The sequence below is a fragment of the Danio rerio genome, chromosome 20 (genome assembly GCF_052040795.2).
Source record: "Danio rerio strain M-AB ecotype USA chromosome 20, GRCz13ab, whole genome shotgun sequence".
NCBI classification, from domain to species: domain Eukaryota; kingdom Metazoa; phylum Chordata; class Actinopteri; order Cypriniformes; family Danionidae; genus Danio; species Danio rerio.
The window spans coordinates 51,042,032-51,060,052 of record NC_141040.1 but is presented as its reverse complement, the minus strand read 5'-3'; the positions used below and the strand labels follow the sequence as shown (position 1 = coordinate 51,060,052).

The 18,021-nt window shown below is 41.5% G+C and overlaps 1 protein-coding gene across 8 annotated transcripts in view; it reads right to left on the bottom strand.

The window, feature by feature from the left end:
- lpin1b (lipin 1b) overlaps positions 1-18,021 on the bottom strand; it is a 67,086-nt gene that overhangs the window by 40,320 nt on the left and 8,745 nt on the right. For all 8 annotated transcript variants that reach the window (XR_015518917.1, XR_015518918.1, XR_015518919.1 and 5 more), the window contains exons 2-6: positions 13,792-13,992; positions 13,617-13,712; positions 7,451-7,665; positions 5,086-5,172; positions 3,216-3,330 (exon numbers count right to left, since the gene is read on the bottom strand). Coding sequence is in view for 3 of the 8 variants with exons in the window: in XM_087298741.1 (XP_087154867.1) it covers positions 3,216-3,330; positions 5,086-5,172; positions 7,451-7,665; positions 13,617-13,712; positions 13,792-13,983 (705 nt within the window). In the remaining 5 variants the exon portion in view is untranslated. The remainder of the gene's footprint in view (positions 1-3,215; positions 3,331-5,085; positions 5,173-7,450; positions 7,666-13,616; positions 13,713-13,791; positions 13,993-18,021) is intronic.

Here is an 18,021-nt window from a genome sequence, read left to right as displayed (position 1 = left end):
TTGCTGGTTGCGCCCCTCTGGCTCAACCGGACCTGGATGTCAGAGCTCTCCCTCGCGATAGCCCTCCCCTGGCAGTCCCTTCGAGAGAGCACCTACTCTCTCAGGGACAGGGCACCACCTGGCACCCTCGCCGATCTTTGAAGAGATTTTAGACGCGAGGAAGACTTAGGTAACCTCCGATTGCGGTGGCTAATACCGTCACTCGGGCTAGAGCCCCCTCCCCGAGCGCGCCTATGCCCTGACGTGAAGTCTATTCACTGAATGGTGTGTCTCTCGCTGAGAAGACCCCCGTAATTTGCCAGATCAGCGTTGTGCTTTCTTTACGCCGAGAGAAGCTGGAGAGCAGGCTGTCGCCCTCCACACTCAAGGTTACGTGGCTGCCATCTCCGCTCTCATGACGCGGTGGCTGGCAGCACCGTGGGAACGCATAACCTCATCATCCGGTTCCTCAGGGGCGTTAAGCGAATTAATCCATCCGCCCCCTCTCATGCCCTCTTAGGATCTCGCCCTCGCTACACAAGCCGCGTCAGATCCCTTCGATCCTCGACTCAGTATCTTTCTGTCCCTGAAGACAGCTCTGCTGGTCGCGTTGATATCGATTAGAGGGTCGGGGACCCGGAGGCATTTTTCGGTCAGTGACTCGTGCCTGTAATTGGGCTGGCTTCTCTCACGTCCTGAGACCCCGCCCGCGATATGTGCCCAAGGTTCCTACCACTCCGTTTTAATACGAGGTAGTGAGCCTGCAAGCGCTGCCCTCGGAGGAGGCAGACCCAGCCCTTCTTTATTGTCCAGTTCGCGTTTTGCGTATTATCCGGACCGCACTCAGAGTTTAGATCATCTGAGCAGCTCTTCGTCTGTTATAACGGTCGGCAGCAGGGAAGTGCCGTACCGAAATAAGTTCCCACTAGATTGTGGATGCCTTTCTTTCACTATCAGAGCCGAGATAAGCCGCGTCCCCCGAGAGCGCGTGCGCACTCCACTCGGAGTTTCGCATCCTCTCGAGCGCGCGCACGCGGCGCCCCTCTAACAGACTTCTGTAGAGCTGCGGGCTGGGTGACACCCAACACATTTGCAAGGTTTTACAATCTGCGAGTGGAGCCGGTTTCCTCAAGGGTATTAGGTAACCCTTGGTGATTGAGGAAACAATTCGGTAGGGTGTTGAAACACGCTTGCTGCGCCATTTTCCCTAACACGGAGATACGTGCGCCTTTTTATCTGTCAGTAAAGTTCCCCGTCAGGTGAGCCCTGCAGATTCCTCCGTGGCCCCCAGCACTGACTCAGCGGAGGAGTCACTTGCTGGCCCACTACGTTGTAGGTCTGCCCGCTGGTCAGCCCGCGTTTTGGGTAAAGGTGCCTGCGATGCGTGATCCCCACTAGGCGATCCCATATGCTTATTCCGCCACGGTTAAGTCCCCCCCCTGGGCGGACCCGTGTCTTCCCTCCCCGCTAACCACTCTTTTGCTATGCGTACTCCCCCTTTTTAGGGCTAGTCCATAGGTAAATTCTGCCATCTATCCCCCCTTGGGTAACGGATGGCCTCCGCAGCGTCCTCCCTATCGGGATTGCACGCTTCCCAACGTACTGTCGTATTTTCCTAGAATTATCTAGATGCTCACGACTTCCCAAAAAATATATCTAAATCCGTAAAACTTCTGTTGAAGTAGGATAAATTAGGGCCAGGGACACGTTGGAGGACCGCGCCCCCCATGATGCGGGTGCGTCACGCTTGCTTGACTATCTCCTCATCGGGGGTGTTGGTAAGGTGCAGTCATTATGGCGCTTTCAATGGGCTCCCAATGCGTGGATTTTACAAATCAAATCCACTTATAGTGCTGAAGTTCCCCCCGAAGGGGAACGTTCGAGGTTACTAAAGTAACCCTTCGTTCCCCGAGGAGGGGAACGGAAGCACTATACTCCGTCGCCATAATGACTGTCCCTTAGCTGTTGAAAGTCTCTTCAGCTTAAAAAGGATAGCGTCTGCTGGCGCCAGGTGAGCTTATATACTCAGTTGATTGCTTATGCCGCTCACCTGCGCAGGCTTGCGCTGCCAATTCATTCTTAATTGGCCCGTTCAATACTCTTTCAGACGAGTAGCTTCTGAACCGAACCTCCCAATGCGTGGATTTTACAAATCAAATCCACTTATAGTGCTTCCGTTCCCCTCCTCGGGGAACGAAGGGTTACTTTAGTAACCTCGAACGATCTCTGGGCATGTCCCCTGCAACAGAAAAAAACCCTCTCATTTGGGACTGAGGTTTCTGGGACAGCGAGATATGATTTAGCCAAGGTTGACAGCAGTGGGTAACGCTGCGCATTGTCTTTCCACCACTTGAGAGGACAAGCCATGAGTGAGATAGAGGTCTCTTTGCAGTGCAAGTCAATGTCTGCATCAATCTAACAAGTGTGCTGTGTTCTGCAGTCCCCATGACTGTTTTTAGTCGTATTCCCCAACGTATATTTCACCACAGTCTGGCAGTGCCTGCATACTGTTTTTCTCCTTTTTCATATCTTTTTAGAAAGAAACTGAAATGCTTCCACACATCCGATTTAAAACCCGCTTTAGGTTCGATCATTTCCAGCTCTTTTCTTCCCCGCTACTAGCAGCACACTCCATTTCCGCATTACTGGATCTGTAGTGACAACAGACCGCAAAGGATGATGGCCACGCCTAGGCTGATGGAAATTGTAGTTCCCGCTACCTCCCGTCCGCTTCATTTGCCTAAGCAAACTTTTCTCAGAAATATAGTTTTGTTGAGTCATGCGCCTACGGTAATATTGAAAAAAAATTTCTATTGCGGTATGACGGTATTTACAATATTGTTACATCCCTACCAATAATGCATTAATGCATTGTAGTCGTAATCTGATTACAAGTCGTAATTGTTTCATTAAATAGAGTTAATAACTAATAAAATTCAGTAGTTTTTTTAATCTAACATTAACTTGGTAATTTGGTAAATTTAGTAAATTTAGTAGAAAATCAGTTTTTTTTCTCACTTTTGATTTTAATCCATTAACTAACATTTACTAATAAGACTTTAATGTTAAGTGCTACTGTAAAATCGCACATACTTCGTAAACCTTTTTCCTCATTATACCTGTTAAAGTAACCTTTTTTTGTAGCTTAGGTCAATGTTGGGATAATACCATAAACCCTGGTAAACGCTTCAGCAATTGATCGCAACAAGAAAATTGGCTTTTAGGATAATTCTGACCTTGGCGGTTTGTGGTAATTCCCCCCAGGACCACGACATGGCTGAATCCTCCTGGTGGTTTTTACACAGCAGCTCAGAGTCACTCTTAGGGCTGCAGGGACGAGACGCATTAAGACTGGAGAGAAAAAGAGACGACAGTCAAAACACTACTTACTGAACAAACAGGATTTACGCATACATTTCACATGCAAATAGTCCCATTGGGTGAGTGTCACTTTATTTTATTAATGGTTTGGTACTATTTTTATAGGTAAGGTTTACATTTCAAATCTCTTAGTGCAGACCTTTAAACTGATCACACTTGTAGTAATGTGATCCGATCAGAAAATACGTGTGAAGTAAGCAAGTGTAAACAGCTCCTATGGGTTTGTGTTAGAATCAAGAGTGCTTTTCACATTTTTATTGCCTTCAAAACAACACTTAAAGGGGACCTATTATGCCTCTTTCTACAGGATGTAAAATAAGATGTCCCTAAAGCGTGTATGTGAAGTTTCAGCTCAAAATACCACACAAATAATAGTTTATAACTCTTTGAAACTCACCCTTTTAGGCTTTGATCCTAATTGTGCTGTTTTGGTGACTGTCTCTTCAAATGAGGTTGTGTTCTTTTTAGAAGAGGGCAGAGCCAGAAATGCCTGTGTGTCAGCATAGTGGCAGATTCAAGACTGACATCCTATGTCAGTGGTTCTCAAAGTGGGGGTCGGGACCCCCTGGGGGGTCGCGGGACAATGAGAGGGGGTCGCTTGGTGATTTACAAAAATCTAATAAATTTGAATAAACTTTTATGATTACTATTGTTAATCCATAACCTACAGAAGATAAAAAATAGTTATATAAAAAATACAGTATCCAAACAAAAAGCCATCAGCCTTTGGGTTGTTGTTTTTTACATTGGTTGCAACATTAGATTAATGACAAAGCAATAGCGTCAGTGCACCAGATTTTACAGCACTAGCTAAACTTTCTGACACCGTTACAGCACTCACGTACATTTAAAATACAAACAGGACACTAAACATGGAGTATGATGTGTAAGTGGCAGTCTCCAAAATTAAACCAAGAAAAGACTTGGGATGAAACTTAAATATTGTGCCCACCAGTCTAATTAGATGAGGTTAATATAAAATAATAATAATAAAAATTATATGGGACTGTTGCACTTTCTTGTGTTGTCAATATGCTTGTGTTTATATAGGCTGATTGGTTTGTGTGAGTGTTGTGTGCAACGTTTGTATGATTATAACCTCTTACGAAAATAGTGGGGGTCGCGAGTCATTGGCATTGTTATTTTGGGGGTCCCGGGCTGAAAAGTTTGAGAACCCCTGTCCTATGTTAATGAACGTCACTAGTCGGGAGGGGCTTTTCTCCTCTGACACGTACAAAGGGAGAATGTCAATCAAAGTGTTTCTACAGACTGTTTTTATCAAGTTTGATTATAAACAATTAAATAAAAACATTTTTACCATTAGAAGCTGAAACTGTTTCCGCACATCTGTGTTTAAACCTCTTATAAAAGTGATTTTTGGATTAAAGGTCCCCTTTAAGATTTCAGAAGGCAAAGTTTAAGTCCTGGCTGAAACATTTAACAACATGTCCAGTAATGTATAAGAATTAGGTCAGTAGGCTGAGAATGTAGCTGGTTGTTTGAACAAATGTTATCGGGTCAAATGCATTACCTCTGTATGCGGTTGAAAATAGACACGCTTAAAACGTTTCATTGTTTTGTTTTTTTTACATCTATGTATTGTCACCCAAAAATGCGACAAAATTAATTTTAATTCCAGAAAAAACATAAAGAAACAATAGAGAAAGCAGTAAAAAGATTATTTGAAACTATTCTATACTGTGAGTGTGTGTGTTTGTGCTTTACCTGTGAACAGGGCTCCAGTCTCCATCTGAGTGTGCATAACATGTATTTGGTTTGTTTCCAGTGGATGATCCTCCACTCGACAGGTCTCTAAACACATAAAAATATCCAGTGTTAAGCAATATAGTCTAAAAATGTAATAAACACTTTAAATGAACGTTTATTTCTGCTGCTTAAAGGAATAGTTCACCCAAAAATGTAAATTCTGTCATCAATTAATCCCCCTTTCACTTGTGCCAAACCTGTTAGAGTTTCTTTCTTCTGTTGAACTCAAAAGAAGATTTTGAAGAATGTTGGAAACCGGCAGCCAATGACGTCCAGAGTACACAGTATATCTGTGTTTCTACAACAGATGTCAGTGGAAGCCATTTCCTACATTCCTCAAAATATCTTTTTTAGCATTCAACAAAAGAAAACTAATTTATGTTAGTTAAATTATATAAGTTAGTTATAGTTAATTTATTATATATTAGTTAATATATATTAATTTAAACAAATGTATATATATATATAAAGTTTGATGTGAGCATTTTTGTGTGGAGTTTGCATGTTCCACCCGTGTTGGTGTAGGTTTCCTCTGGGTGCTCCAGTTTCCCGTGCAGTCCAAAGACATGCGGTATAGGTAAATTGGGTAAACAAAATTGGCTGTAGTGTATGAGTGTGAATGTGAGTGTATGGGTGTTTCCCAGTACTGGCTTGCAGCTGAAAGGTCATCTGCTGTGTAAAACATATGTTGGAATAGTTGGCGGTTCATTCCGCTGTGGCGAACACTGATAAATAAGGGACTATGCTGAGTAAAATGGGACTAAGCCGAGTAAACAGTGTTTAAAAATTATTTTTATGTTTTTTGGATGAACTGTCCTTTTAATATTTTTTGCAAATCATTTTTCAAAGTAAAAAAAAATGTATTTATTTTGAAATTTGAATATAATCTTTTGGGGAAATTTTGAATGTTTTTGTTGTTACATTTAAGCAGTTTAATATGTCTTTGCCGAATATCTGTTTGAATTCACAGCCCTTTGGCCGCCGGGAAGAAGGAGGCGGAGAACCGACTTAGTTTTAAAATATTTATTTATAATATGAACGGCAGCTCCTCAATGAGACTGCTGTCAAACTGAAAACAAAAGTAAAACAATATGACCGGGCCCGGTCCTCTCTTGGCTTCCTCTGCCATCGTTCCTCCTCTTATAGTCCAGATCTTCTTCCGTGGGATCCGAGGCCGGTGCGCAGCTCAGGTGTATCCACTTACGCGGCGGCCTCATTCCGTTCCCACGGCTCTCGGCCACGCCCCCTCACCACACTGTTTTTATTTTTTTACTATTTGTTTACTGTTTTTATTCTATTTACTATTTTTTATTTTACTGTTGTGTATCATGCTTACCACAAAAACATTAAGTACCACAAATGTTTCCATCACTGATAAAAACTGAAATACATTATCAAATATTGCATCGGAAATATATTATAACTCAGCACGAAATCAGCATTTTAGAGCTTTACCATCAGAATTTAAAAAAAAATCTGTTTAAGAGAATAAATATATTTTAAAAGCAAATTATATTAGAAAACATTTATTGATTTTTTTATTTATTTTATAATATCACTGTATAAGCACATTAATTCAGCCTTGGTGAAACTTTACTTAACTTTGTTATACATCAAATATATCTATTTTGATATTTTTGCATTCTCTATTTAACATCTTAAGGTCTCGTGAAATTATTTTAAATATGCATTTTTTTATTTGATGTTTGACGTAATCTTAACTAAAACATGAAGAGAGGGCAGGAAATAGAGTAGCTCCTCCCCCTTTTTTTAAAAAGAAGCCAATAGCATTATTTCATAGCTCAGTGAGTGGTTGAACTCTAGTGCATCAAATGAAAAGTAAAAAAAAAAGTCTTGAAGGGGCGGGGCATGTCAGATACTAGAGAGCATTTCATTGGTTATGATTTAATGTGAAACTGAAGTATGAGGTGACGTGAATAAAACCGCTGATCCATTTAGGCCAGGGGTCACCAATCCTGGTCCTGGAGGGCCGGTGTCCCTGCAGGGTTTAGCTCCAGCTTGGATGTTTCAAATACACCTAGTAAGACCTTGATTAGCTTGTTCAGGTGTGTTTAATTAGGGTTGGAGCTAAAATCTGCAGGACACCGGCACTCCAGGAACAAGTTTGGTGACCAGTGATTAAGGCGGACAAGACAAACTGCAGGCTTTGGATGTTTATATCTTGTTTACATCTACTAAACGCAAATTTAGTCACTGTTTTGGAGCACACTAGATTACAGATCACCTTAAAACTAAAAATACTCATACTAGCATCTAAAAAACTTTGTTTTAATTTACAGGACCTTGAAAATGGCCAGCTGACCTGTTCTGATCGGATTGCTCGCTGCTGTTGATGTCCATGTTGAACAGCTCCTCATCCGAGAACTCCACGCTCTCCTCTCTTTTCACACCCTCCATTCTGCACTTCTTCCTCCTCTTCCTCCTCTTCTTCATTTGGCTATTCTCATTGCTTGATCCCATCATAACCCCTTCATCGGACGGAATGGGAGATGTTGCCAGGTAAGGCGGAATTACTTCCTGTGGGAAAAAAATATTATAAAATACAAAGGTGTTCTAGGCGACATGGGGGCGCAGTGGTTAGTCAAACAACAAGAAAGTCACTGGTTTGAGTCCAGGCTGGGCCAGTTGGCATTTCTGTGTGAAGTTTGCATGTTCTCCCCGTGTTGGTGTGGGTTTCCTCCGGGTGCTCTGGTAACGTTTCCTCCACAGTCCAAAGACATGCACTGCATTCGTCTGTGAATTGATGAAGCTAAATGGGCTGTAGTGAATGAGTGTGTGGGTGTTTTCCAGTACTGGGTTGCAGCTGGAATGGCATCTGCTGTGTAAAACATATGCTGGATAGGTTGGCGGTTCATTCCATTGTGGTGACCCCTGATGAATAAAGGAACTAAGCTGAGGGAAAATGAATGACAAAAGTGTTCTGTAAATTGAGGAAAGCAGCATGAATAGTGTGAAGTAAGTGTGTGTTTTGAGTTTGTGCAACATTACTTTGAAATTATAATGTGAGTGTAATAGTATACAATGCCATATCAAAACAAAATCATGAAATAATGAAAATAAGACTCTGTGGGTATATAAAGAGGATGTCTGCTCAGCTGATCTCAACAAACCACAAAGTCTGAGTCTCATAAACGTCTCATTTCTATTCAATGCTAAAGCTGTCTAACATTCACAGTGGTCTTGAAGGGATAGTTCACCCAAAAATGTCAATTAACTCACTGTTTACTCTTCCCTCAAGTGGTTTGAAATCCAAAAATTGTTTATTTCTTCTGTTGAACACTAAAGAAGTATTTTTGAAGAAAGCTGAAAACGTGTAACCACTGATTTCCTTAGCAGGAAAGATAAATACATAGAATACTATGGAAGCCAGGGGCGGACTGGCCATCTGGCAATTCTGGTAAATGCCAGAAAGGCCGGACCATTCTTTAAATGTGGGCCGGTCAGGTTTTTTTGTAATATGCATTGTTTTTACATGCAGGCAGCTTTTATCTCTTGCAAGATGTGAAATTATGATGATGATGATGATGATAGTAATAATAATAATAAATGTTGTAAATAATAAATGGGTGGCTGGTTTCGATGGGCCGCCCTGATCCAACTCAATCAAAATCTGGCAAGAACGTCAAACAAACAGCAAGTGTAACACAAGATCATTTTCAGAAATGGACCGTAAAAAAAGTAAAGGCGGTGCCGAAAGTATCAGAGATAGCAAAAAGAGGGCCCTAAAATCATCCATTCATTCATTTTCTTGTCGGCTAAGTCCCTTTATTAATCCGGGTTGCCACAGCGGAATGAACCGCCAACTTATCCAGCAAGTTTTTACGCAGCGGATGCCCTTCCAGCCACAACCCATCTCTGGAAAACATCCACACACACATTCACACACACACTCATACACTACGGACAATTTAGCCTACCCAATTCACCTGTACCGCATGTCTTTGGACTGTGGGGGAAACCGGAGCACCCGGAGGAAACCCATGCGAAGGCAGGGAGAACATGCAAACTCCACACAGAAACGATAACTGAGCTGAGGTTCAAACCAGCGACCCAGCGACCTTCTTGCTGTGAGGCGACAGCACTACCTACTGCGCCACTGCCTCGCCTGGCCTTAAAATCAGATGCTGCCAAATGCATAAAACTAACAGAAATATTCTCGAAAGGTTTAAATTCGGCTGCTGCATCGTAGGACAATAGTGCGGTAGAGGAGATAAGAAAACAGAAAATATACTTCTAAGTCATTATACTAAAATATACTAAGTGATTATCATGCCATTCCTCTGACAGTAACCTACACTGTGTTTAACAGTTGTAAGCAGAACTCCCGTACATTTTAAAATGTCTTTATCAGCAGATAATGTGGGATTTAGGCTATTTAGACTGCTGTATGCTACCAGCAAGAACCTAAGGCTATAGCCATAGTACTGTAGGCATTTGTAGTGAACTCTGAATAGCTAGTCTTTAAAGTAAAACAATAAATACATGCATAGGTTACAGTCTGCAATTAATCCTCTCATTGTCAGAGACAAACAATGCAATCAATCCAGAATTCCTTTGATTCTTTATTCTTCCCATAAAGTGTCTAACAAGTACTGAGCATGCAAGTGCTAACAATCACTTTGGGGATCCATGTGGGTTGGTGTGTGTGTGTGTGTGGTCTACAACAAATTCATTCATTCATTTTATAATAAATAAAGGGCTTAGTCCCTTTATTAATCCGGGGTTACCACAGCGGAATGAACTGCCAACTTATCCAGCAAGTTTTTACGTAGCGGATGCCCTTCCAGCCGCAACCCATCTCTGGGAAACATCCACACACACATTCACACACACACTCATACACTACTGGCAATTTAGCCTACCCAATTCACCTGTACCGCATGTCTTTGGACTGTGGGGGAAACCGGAGCACCCGGAGGAAACCCACACGAAGGCAGGGAGAACATGCAAACTCCACACAGAAACGCCAACTGAGCCAAGATACTAAAACACTTCCATGTACAATCAACATGAGATCACTCGCTGATTGGCAGAAATAAAAGCTTGTCAGCCTTTTTAACACTGTGGCTCTAATTAAGGATAAATAACCCATATGATAGGAGTAACCTGTGAATGTGTATCACACACACACATACACACCTTTACACACAAATGGAGATACAGCACTAGCAACACTGAAGCATACTTTAATTCACAGGTAACTACATATCATAAAGAATTAACAAATGTACTAATCTACACAAATATTGTTGCTTTTTTGCTATATATTCTATTCCTTTTTGTGCTACTGCTTTTAACCGTAACTATACCATAATTATGACCTGTAAGTTATGTCATAATTATTCATATTTATGCATTAGGTCACCTATATTTGTTTCATAAGCACATATTTATTCAAAACAAGAATGAAGCAAAGCCTAGCATAAGCAGTGATCCAAGTTGTAGTGCTGCATGTCCATTTGTGCATAATGGTGTGTGTGTGTGTGTGTGTGTGTGTGTTCACAGGTTACTCTAGAGGTGCTTAACCCTGATCCTGGAGATCTACCTTCCTGCAGATTTTAGCTGCAACCTATTTACTCCTATCATAAATAATAACAGAAAAATGGCATAAACAGACAGCAGACGAACTCTACAAGAATCACAGATTATTTTGCCGGCTATTGGCAGAAATAAAAGCTGGTAGCTAGCTCTCAGCAACTCTCACATGGTCGCCCACTGAAGCTAAGCAGGGCTGTACCCGGTCAGGACCTGGATGGGAGACCACATGGGAGAGCTAGGTTGTTTTTCAAAGTCTAAGACAGTGGGCCTCCCTTTTGACACAACTTATCCATTGGCGCCCCCTCCTCCCACACACGCACACACACACACACACACACACACACACACAAACACACACACACAATATATATATATATACACAGTATATATAAAGACACAGACAGATGTCAGACTGTTAACTCACTTTTATCATCATTTGCATGAAAGTGCAATTATTCCAGGAACTGTCCATCCCAGTCAAAACAGTCGAAGTTTAGTGGGTCTCATGCTGTCATTAGCCAAAATATCTTGACAAACCACACATAAAGGTCGTGGTTCATCAGCTGGTCCTGTCCACGTAAATCCTAAACTCAAATAGTGATCATCATATTGTCGTCTTTTGGGTTTAAGCCCTGAACTTGAAGGCTTTGAATCGGGGGGTCTCAGAAACCGATCCATTGTATTAGCAGGCATATACCTGTATTGGTGGGCTTGCCAAACAGAAGCGAATTCACAGCTATGGCCTTCTGGGTAAAAAAGGTTTTCTTATTTTTGACGTATTATTTTTTTTTAGCTTTGTTTAATTAAAATATTTTTATATTTATATATATTTTTATTATATAATATTTTTTCCCGCGCCTCCCCTGACATGCTCTGGTGCCCCCCAGGGGAGGCGCGCCTCACACTTTGAAAACCCCTGCTCTAGAATAACTGCTTTAATCTTTTCCAGAATGCAGCTCTGTTCTAGAAAACTGGATTAAGATCACAAAAGGGTCACATTAGGCTTTGAGCTTGGTTTCACACAGCACTGAACACAGTTTTCACATCCAGCTTTGAGTTTGTGTGTTCTTTGAGTTCAGCCAAGATCTGATATGCTTAGATGCTCTGCTGGTCAAATTCACAGAGCTTGTGTTTGCTGTTCTCGGTATCTGGGTTTCCATCACTCTGTGCTAATGCGCATTTTGAAGTGTCACATGAGAAGCGAGTGATGGAAATGCTCAATGTTACATTTAATTCGCAAAAAAAAAAAAAATCTTTGTTCATTTGATTTGGCTTTCCAAAAAGGGTAACGCGAATAGCGGGAGATGTAAACTAGCAAACATTAGACCCATGTGACTCCATTATGCTTGCCTTGTTTACTGTTGGTTGCTAGGTTACCAATACTACAGCAGGGCTCGAAATTGCGACCATTTTGGTCGCATATGCGCCCGAAAATTAATCTATGCGACCTCATAATATATCTGGGAGCATTAGTGCGACTGCAGATAATGGTTGTAGTGCGACCTGTTTTGATTTTTTGTAAAAACGTGCTGAATCGCTCTTCCCTGCCGCTATATTGGTTCATATTAGCTGTCATTCACTCACGGTATTCCGCTGCCAGATGACAGGGAAGGAGCTTTTATGACCACAGGAAATGCAAACGGCTGAAGAGTGAAAACTTAAAGCACACAGGTTTGCAAAACCCACCTAAATTGAGGCGCAGATGAAAGCGATCATGACACGTCACGTGGTGAATAATGATCCGCCAGCTGAGATCAATCGAGTACGCGCTTCTTGGAGAAGGTGCCCGAATCTCCATGCGTTGCATTCACTGCGAGTTCAGCACAAATGTCCGCTAAAAGTCAAATCTAATACTGTACATATCATCGCCAAAGAAGCTCGCCTTTACTAAGTTTACACTGAAACTGCGGCTCATAACAAAGACCGGTATTGCGCCGATGGTTAGCGCAAGAATCCTGCTCTGCCTACTCATAAATTGGGTCGGCTGACTCGCCTGCTTTCCACAAACACAGAAAAATGAAGATCAGCTCAGACTGAACCTTTAAATTGACACAAACTGAAACCAAAACTTTTAAAGAGTGATAGAAGTGAGACTTTACTTACTTTCTTTTGTCTATTCTTTTTTGAGGTGTATATTATTTTTATATTTAGTTACTGATGACTGCTTTGCAGCTTTCATCATTGAATGATTTATTATAATCTTTTGTTTGTTTTGTAGCAGAAATATTATTTATTAAATTGACATGCATATAAAAACAGCAGTACAAAATCAATATTTCTCACTGCAATGATTCATTTTTGTTTGATGCAAACTATACAATTATTTTTCATAAAGTAACAGACTTTTTATAGCAGATAACCTACATTCATGCACATTCAAGGCAGCATCATAATGAGAAATGGAATTCATTGTTACTATTATTGTCATTTTTTATCATCATTAATATTCTATGGCCTAATTATTAGACATTCATTTTGGAATTATTGCACACAAATATCAATGTCTTTGCAGCATTAGTTAGATAGTTGTTTCTGGTTTTTGTCAGTCCTATTAAAGTTGTTTTAAAATACAATAAATCCCTTAAAAAACAATTTGCAGCGATGCTCATTCATTTTTGGTGGGTGCTCCTAAATTTTTTCTGGTGCTCCTAAATTTTTTTTGGTGCTCCTAAATATTTGAAGTTGGGAGCACCGGTGCTACTAAGTAAAAAAAGTTAATTTCGAGCCCTGCTACAGTGAGCTCCTCTAACTCGATGGAAACACACCTAATCAGAATTAGAGATTTTTTAATTATTGAAAAGATTTGCTTCATGTAAGGATGTAAACCCCACTACTGATAGGAATAGAAGAAAATGGAGTCTAGAAAGGAAAGGGAAGTAGCATGAATATTGCTAAATGAAGAAAAAAAATTTTTCTCTGATGTTTTGCACCTGATCATCTTCTGTCTCCTTCACAAAGAAAGCCTCTCCATTTTCGCCCAACTTCATGTGTAAATTAACAGGCTCGCCGTTAATCTCAATGTCCACCTGAATGATAAAAACATGAAGGTCAGAGCTTGTTGTGTTGTCTCTGTGACTGAAATCCGTTGTTTTTCATGACACTCACCACTTTCTCTCGTGATCTCAGGACGCCCATTTTTCCGAAGCGCACGTGAAATGGAGAGCAGACCAGCGCTCCGTCCGGCTGCCGGACAACAATGACATCGATGCAGCCGGAGAGTGTAGCAGGATTCAGACCTCTGTAGAGCTCCTTCACCTGCACGAACACCTGCCCCGCCAGCTGACCCACGTAATTCATGGTCTGAGTCTGCATGGAGACAAATGGAGAGATGCCAATTTATGAAACCTCTATATTGAGAATTATGGTCAGTATGAGCTCTATACAGCACAGTTGCTAAAGAAACACTTTTTTTTAATATGCTCGTTTTACAGCTCTCCTCTAGTTGAGTTTTACCATATTTGAATCCTTTCAGCCGCTCTCTGTGTCTTGCTTCTTCTCTGTGACCTATTATGCCCCTTTTGCAAGATGTAAAATAAGTGTCTGATGTCCTTAAAGTGTGTATGTCAAGGTTCAGCTCAAAATGCCACACAGATAATGTTTTATAACTCTCTGAAACTGACCATTTAAGGCTTTGAACTTAATTTAGCCATTTTGGTGGCTGTCGCTTTAAATCCAAATGAGATTGGGCTCTTTTTAAAAGAGGGCGGAGCTACAAATGCAAGCATAATGTCAGCATAGTGGTAGATTCAAAAACATGCTAATGAGAGAGATCATCATTATGTCAGGGTTCTGCCACTCTGGTCTTGTAAATTCTTGTTTTGGTGGCAGAGCTCTGACACTACCCATGTCTGGTCCTGTTTCTGTCTCTGTGTGCGCGCGCGCGCCGTCGTGGGTGTACGCAGAGTGTGCGCGCTGCCGCTTGATGTGGCCGCGCACGCTCTGCGTCCCTCAGACGCGCGCGCTCTTGTACTAGTGTTTGTGTTTGTTCTGTTAGCATCGCGCTGCTTTATTCTCGGCGCCTCCGTCTAGTTGGTTTCAGTTTTGGTTGGCGCTGAGATGAAGCATGCGCGTTGCTTATGTGTGAGCGCACGTTAAGGTGTTTATCTATTGTGTCTTGCGTCTCTTGTCAAAGCACGTGGCTCGGTGTTTACATTGTGGTCACGTGCTTTCGTCGTGTGCTTCAGTGTTGTGCTTGTCTTGTCATGAACATGCGGTTAATGAGTTCTCTCATTGGCTGCATGTTCTTGTCCTGTTTTATGTGAGCGCATGGCTTGTGTTGTCTCTCTGTGTCATGCGCTCTCCCATCTATTGTCTAGTCCCACCCTCCTTGTTAACTCATTATTAGTTTGTCATGTTCACCTGTGTGTCAATTTACTTTTGCTTTATAATCCCCTCATGTTTTCAGTCCTGTGCCAGTTCGTCGTCGATATTACTCTGTTTTGTTGTCTCCAGTCCTGTTTTGTCCTGCCAGCCCTGTCAAGTTTGTTTTTGCTTTTTTATTCATGTTTTCCCCTTCGGGGTAGTTTTGTTGTGCCTTTTATTTTTATTTGTATTTTATAATAAATAATCCAACATTTTTCTGCAATTGTGTCTTCGCTCTTTTTTTTTTTTTCCCCCTCACCAACCGTGACACATTAATGGGCCCCTCAGCAGGGCCGGATTAAGAACACATTAGCCGCATTTCCACTATCAGGCCAGTGCGAGCCAGGGCTTATATCGGGCCAGGCCGGGCCAATCGCCCCGGAGGTTGAGCAGTGAGGCGGAAATCATGTCGCGTTTCCACTGTGGGGCTAGTAGCTCGCAGCGCGTCATGCAAACCCCGCCCCCAGAACATCCCCCGAATCGAACGTCACTCAAACCGCCCACTTCAGCGAAAAATGAAATGAATTTGAAAATTTGAATTTTGAATTTTACAAATGAAAGTTTAATATAAATTTGAAACAGTTTGTTATAGTACCTAATATATGAGTACCTAATTGTTGTAATTCTTTAAATTAGCCTATTTCAATATAGGGCTATTTTATCTAGATATGACACTATTGTTTTGAGCCTACAAAAGTGGACATGAAATTTGTAAAGTTTAATGTCTTTCTGTTGTATTCATATAGTGTACTTATCTCCAAAATAAATTTAAACAATAAAAATAAAAGAAAAAAAGCAGCTCGCGGCATCAACAGAGCTATGAAGGGAGCGCTCTTTTCCTCTCTCACACATATACACAGGCATCTAAACGCGCAAAAACACACTTATTAAACTTGACAAAACCTCTTGAAAACCTTTACTGTCTGCTGTGTCTTTAATATGGTGTAAAGATTATTATGCGTTATTGAAACATCAAAGAGATGCAGCAAAGAAAAGTCACTTATAAAAATTTGTTCCAGATGTTTTCTTTCCCTTATTTATTTATTTATTTGTTTGTTTATGTGTTTGGCGCATGTACTCGTGTGCGATCGGAAAACTGTGCCCGCCTCTCCTTTCACTCCGCCCCGAAGCCATGGCTGGCCCTCTTTGGCCCAAGGTATTCGGCGGGCCGAAAAAGGCCGGCTGCTGGCCCCAAGAAAGCCCCGCTTTGGCCCGATTAGGCCCCGGAAGTGACAGTGGAAACGCCACAGGCCTTGGCTCGCCCTGGCTCGCTCGCTTTAGGCGCGATAGTGGAAACGTGGCTATTGGGCCCTGGGGCTAAAGCAAATCAAAAAATATTTAACCTGCTTTTGTTTTAGCTAAGATAAGAAACAAATAAACCTAGAAGAAAAAATATTATAGGAAATACTGTTAAAATTCCTTGCTCTGTTAAACATCATTTGGGAAATATTTATTTAAAAAAAAAATTCTCAGGAGCGCTAATAATTTTGACTTTAACTGATAATCATTTTAAATAATCGTGATCACAATTATGACCAAAATAATCGTGATTATGATTTTTCCAAAAATCGAGCAGCCCTAGTAGAGAGTTGCAATAGTCCAGTCTGGAGAGAACAAGAGCTTGAACAAGGAGTTGAGCTGCATGTTCAGATAGGAAGGGTCAGACCTTTCTGATGTTGTAGAGTGCGAATCTGCAAGATCGAGCAGTTCTAGAGATGTGGTCAGAGAAGTTTAGTTGGTCATCAATCGTTACTCCTAGGCTTTTCACCGTTTTGGATGCAGTAATGTTTGCCCCATTCATCTAGATTGTAAAGTTATGATGTAGAGTCGGGTTGGCAGAAACTTCAAGCATTTCCGTTTTCGCGAGGTTAAGCTGAAGATGATGATCTTTCATCCAGTGTGAAATGTCCGACAGGCAGGCTGAGATGCGAGCCGGAACCGAGGGATCATCAGGGTGAAAAGAGAGGTTATAGCTGGGTATCATCAGCATAGCAGTGGTAGGAGAATCCATGTTTCTGGATGACTGATCCTAAAGATGTCGTGTAGATGGAGAAGAGAAGTGGCCCAAGTACAAAGAACACGGTAAACTCTGTGCAACCCTACTTTTGGAAAACTAGAGCAACCGGAGGAAACCCAAGCCAACATGGGGAGAACATGTAAACTCCAAAGAGAAATGATAACTGGCCAGCCAGTACTCGAACTAGCGACCTTCTTGCTGTGACACGACAGTGCTAACCACTAAGCCACTATGCTGCCCCCACTTAATTTTAGCGAATGGCATAACACTGTAATTCATGATAGTACAGTGATGTGAAAGTGACAGTACATCAAGTACATCTTTTCTAAAAATGCTATCCTACTTTGTTTACTCTTCTCCGGTCAATCTGATACCCTCACAAGCAGCGATGCAATATTGATCTTCTGTCAATCTGCTGAAGCTTTAATGAATATCACAGTACAAGCAGTTCTGTCACCAGTTACTAATGTGCTTGATCAAACAGCCATGATGCATTTATTATAAACTTAGTCTGGATGAAATGAAGCATCCTCTACTGAACACCCTTACAGACCCTAGTAAACTCACAGAATCTGTTTTATAGTTACACACAGAACCTGAGTGTGCTCGTGTGAGATTATCTATGCTGCTGCTCTCTTCCTGGTGTCATATTCCACCATAAGTTAATAATGTCGGCCCCAGACGTGCTGATTGAGTTACGAGGACAGATGATTCCAGAAATATACAGAGGAGAAGCACTAAGCAGAGTCAATGCAGTAGTGAACCGTTCGAGTCCTGGGCTTGCAATTAGACACGTTATTCAAAACTGTCCTTCACATGCAAAGAGGAAACGCAAAACTGAGCGAGAGAGAGCGAAGTTATATAATCAAATATGATCATACAGCAGAATTATTCATTTATTGTTACATGTTATAATATAAATTAGAATTATGTCATTACATATATTATTATGTTAT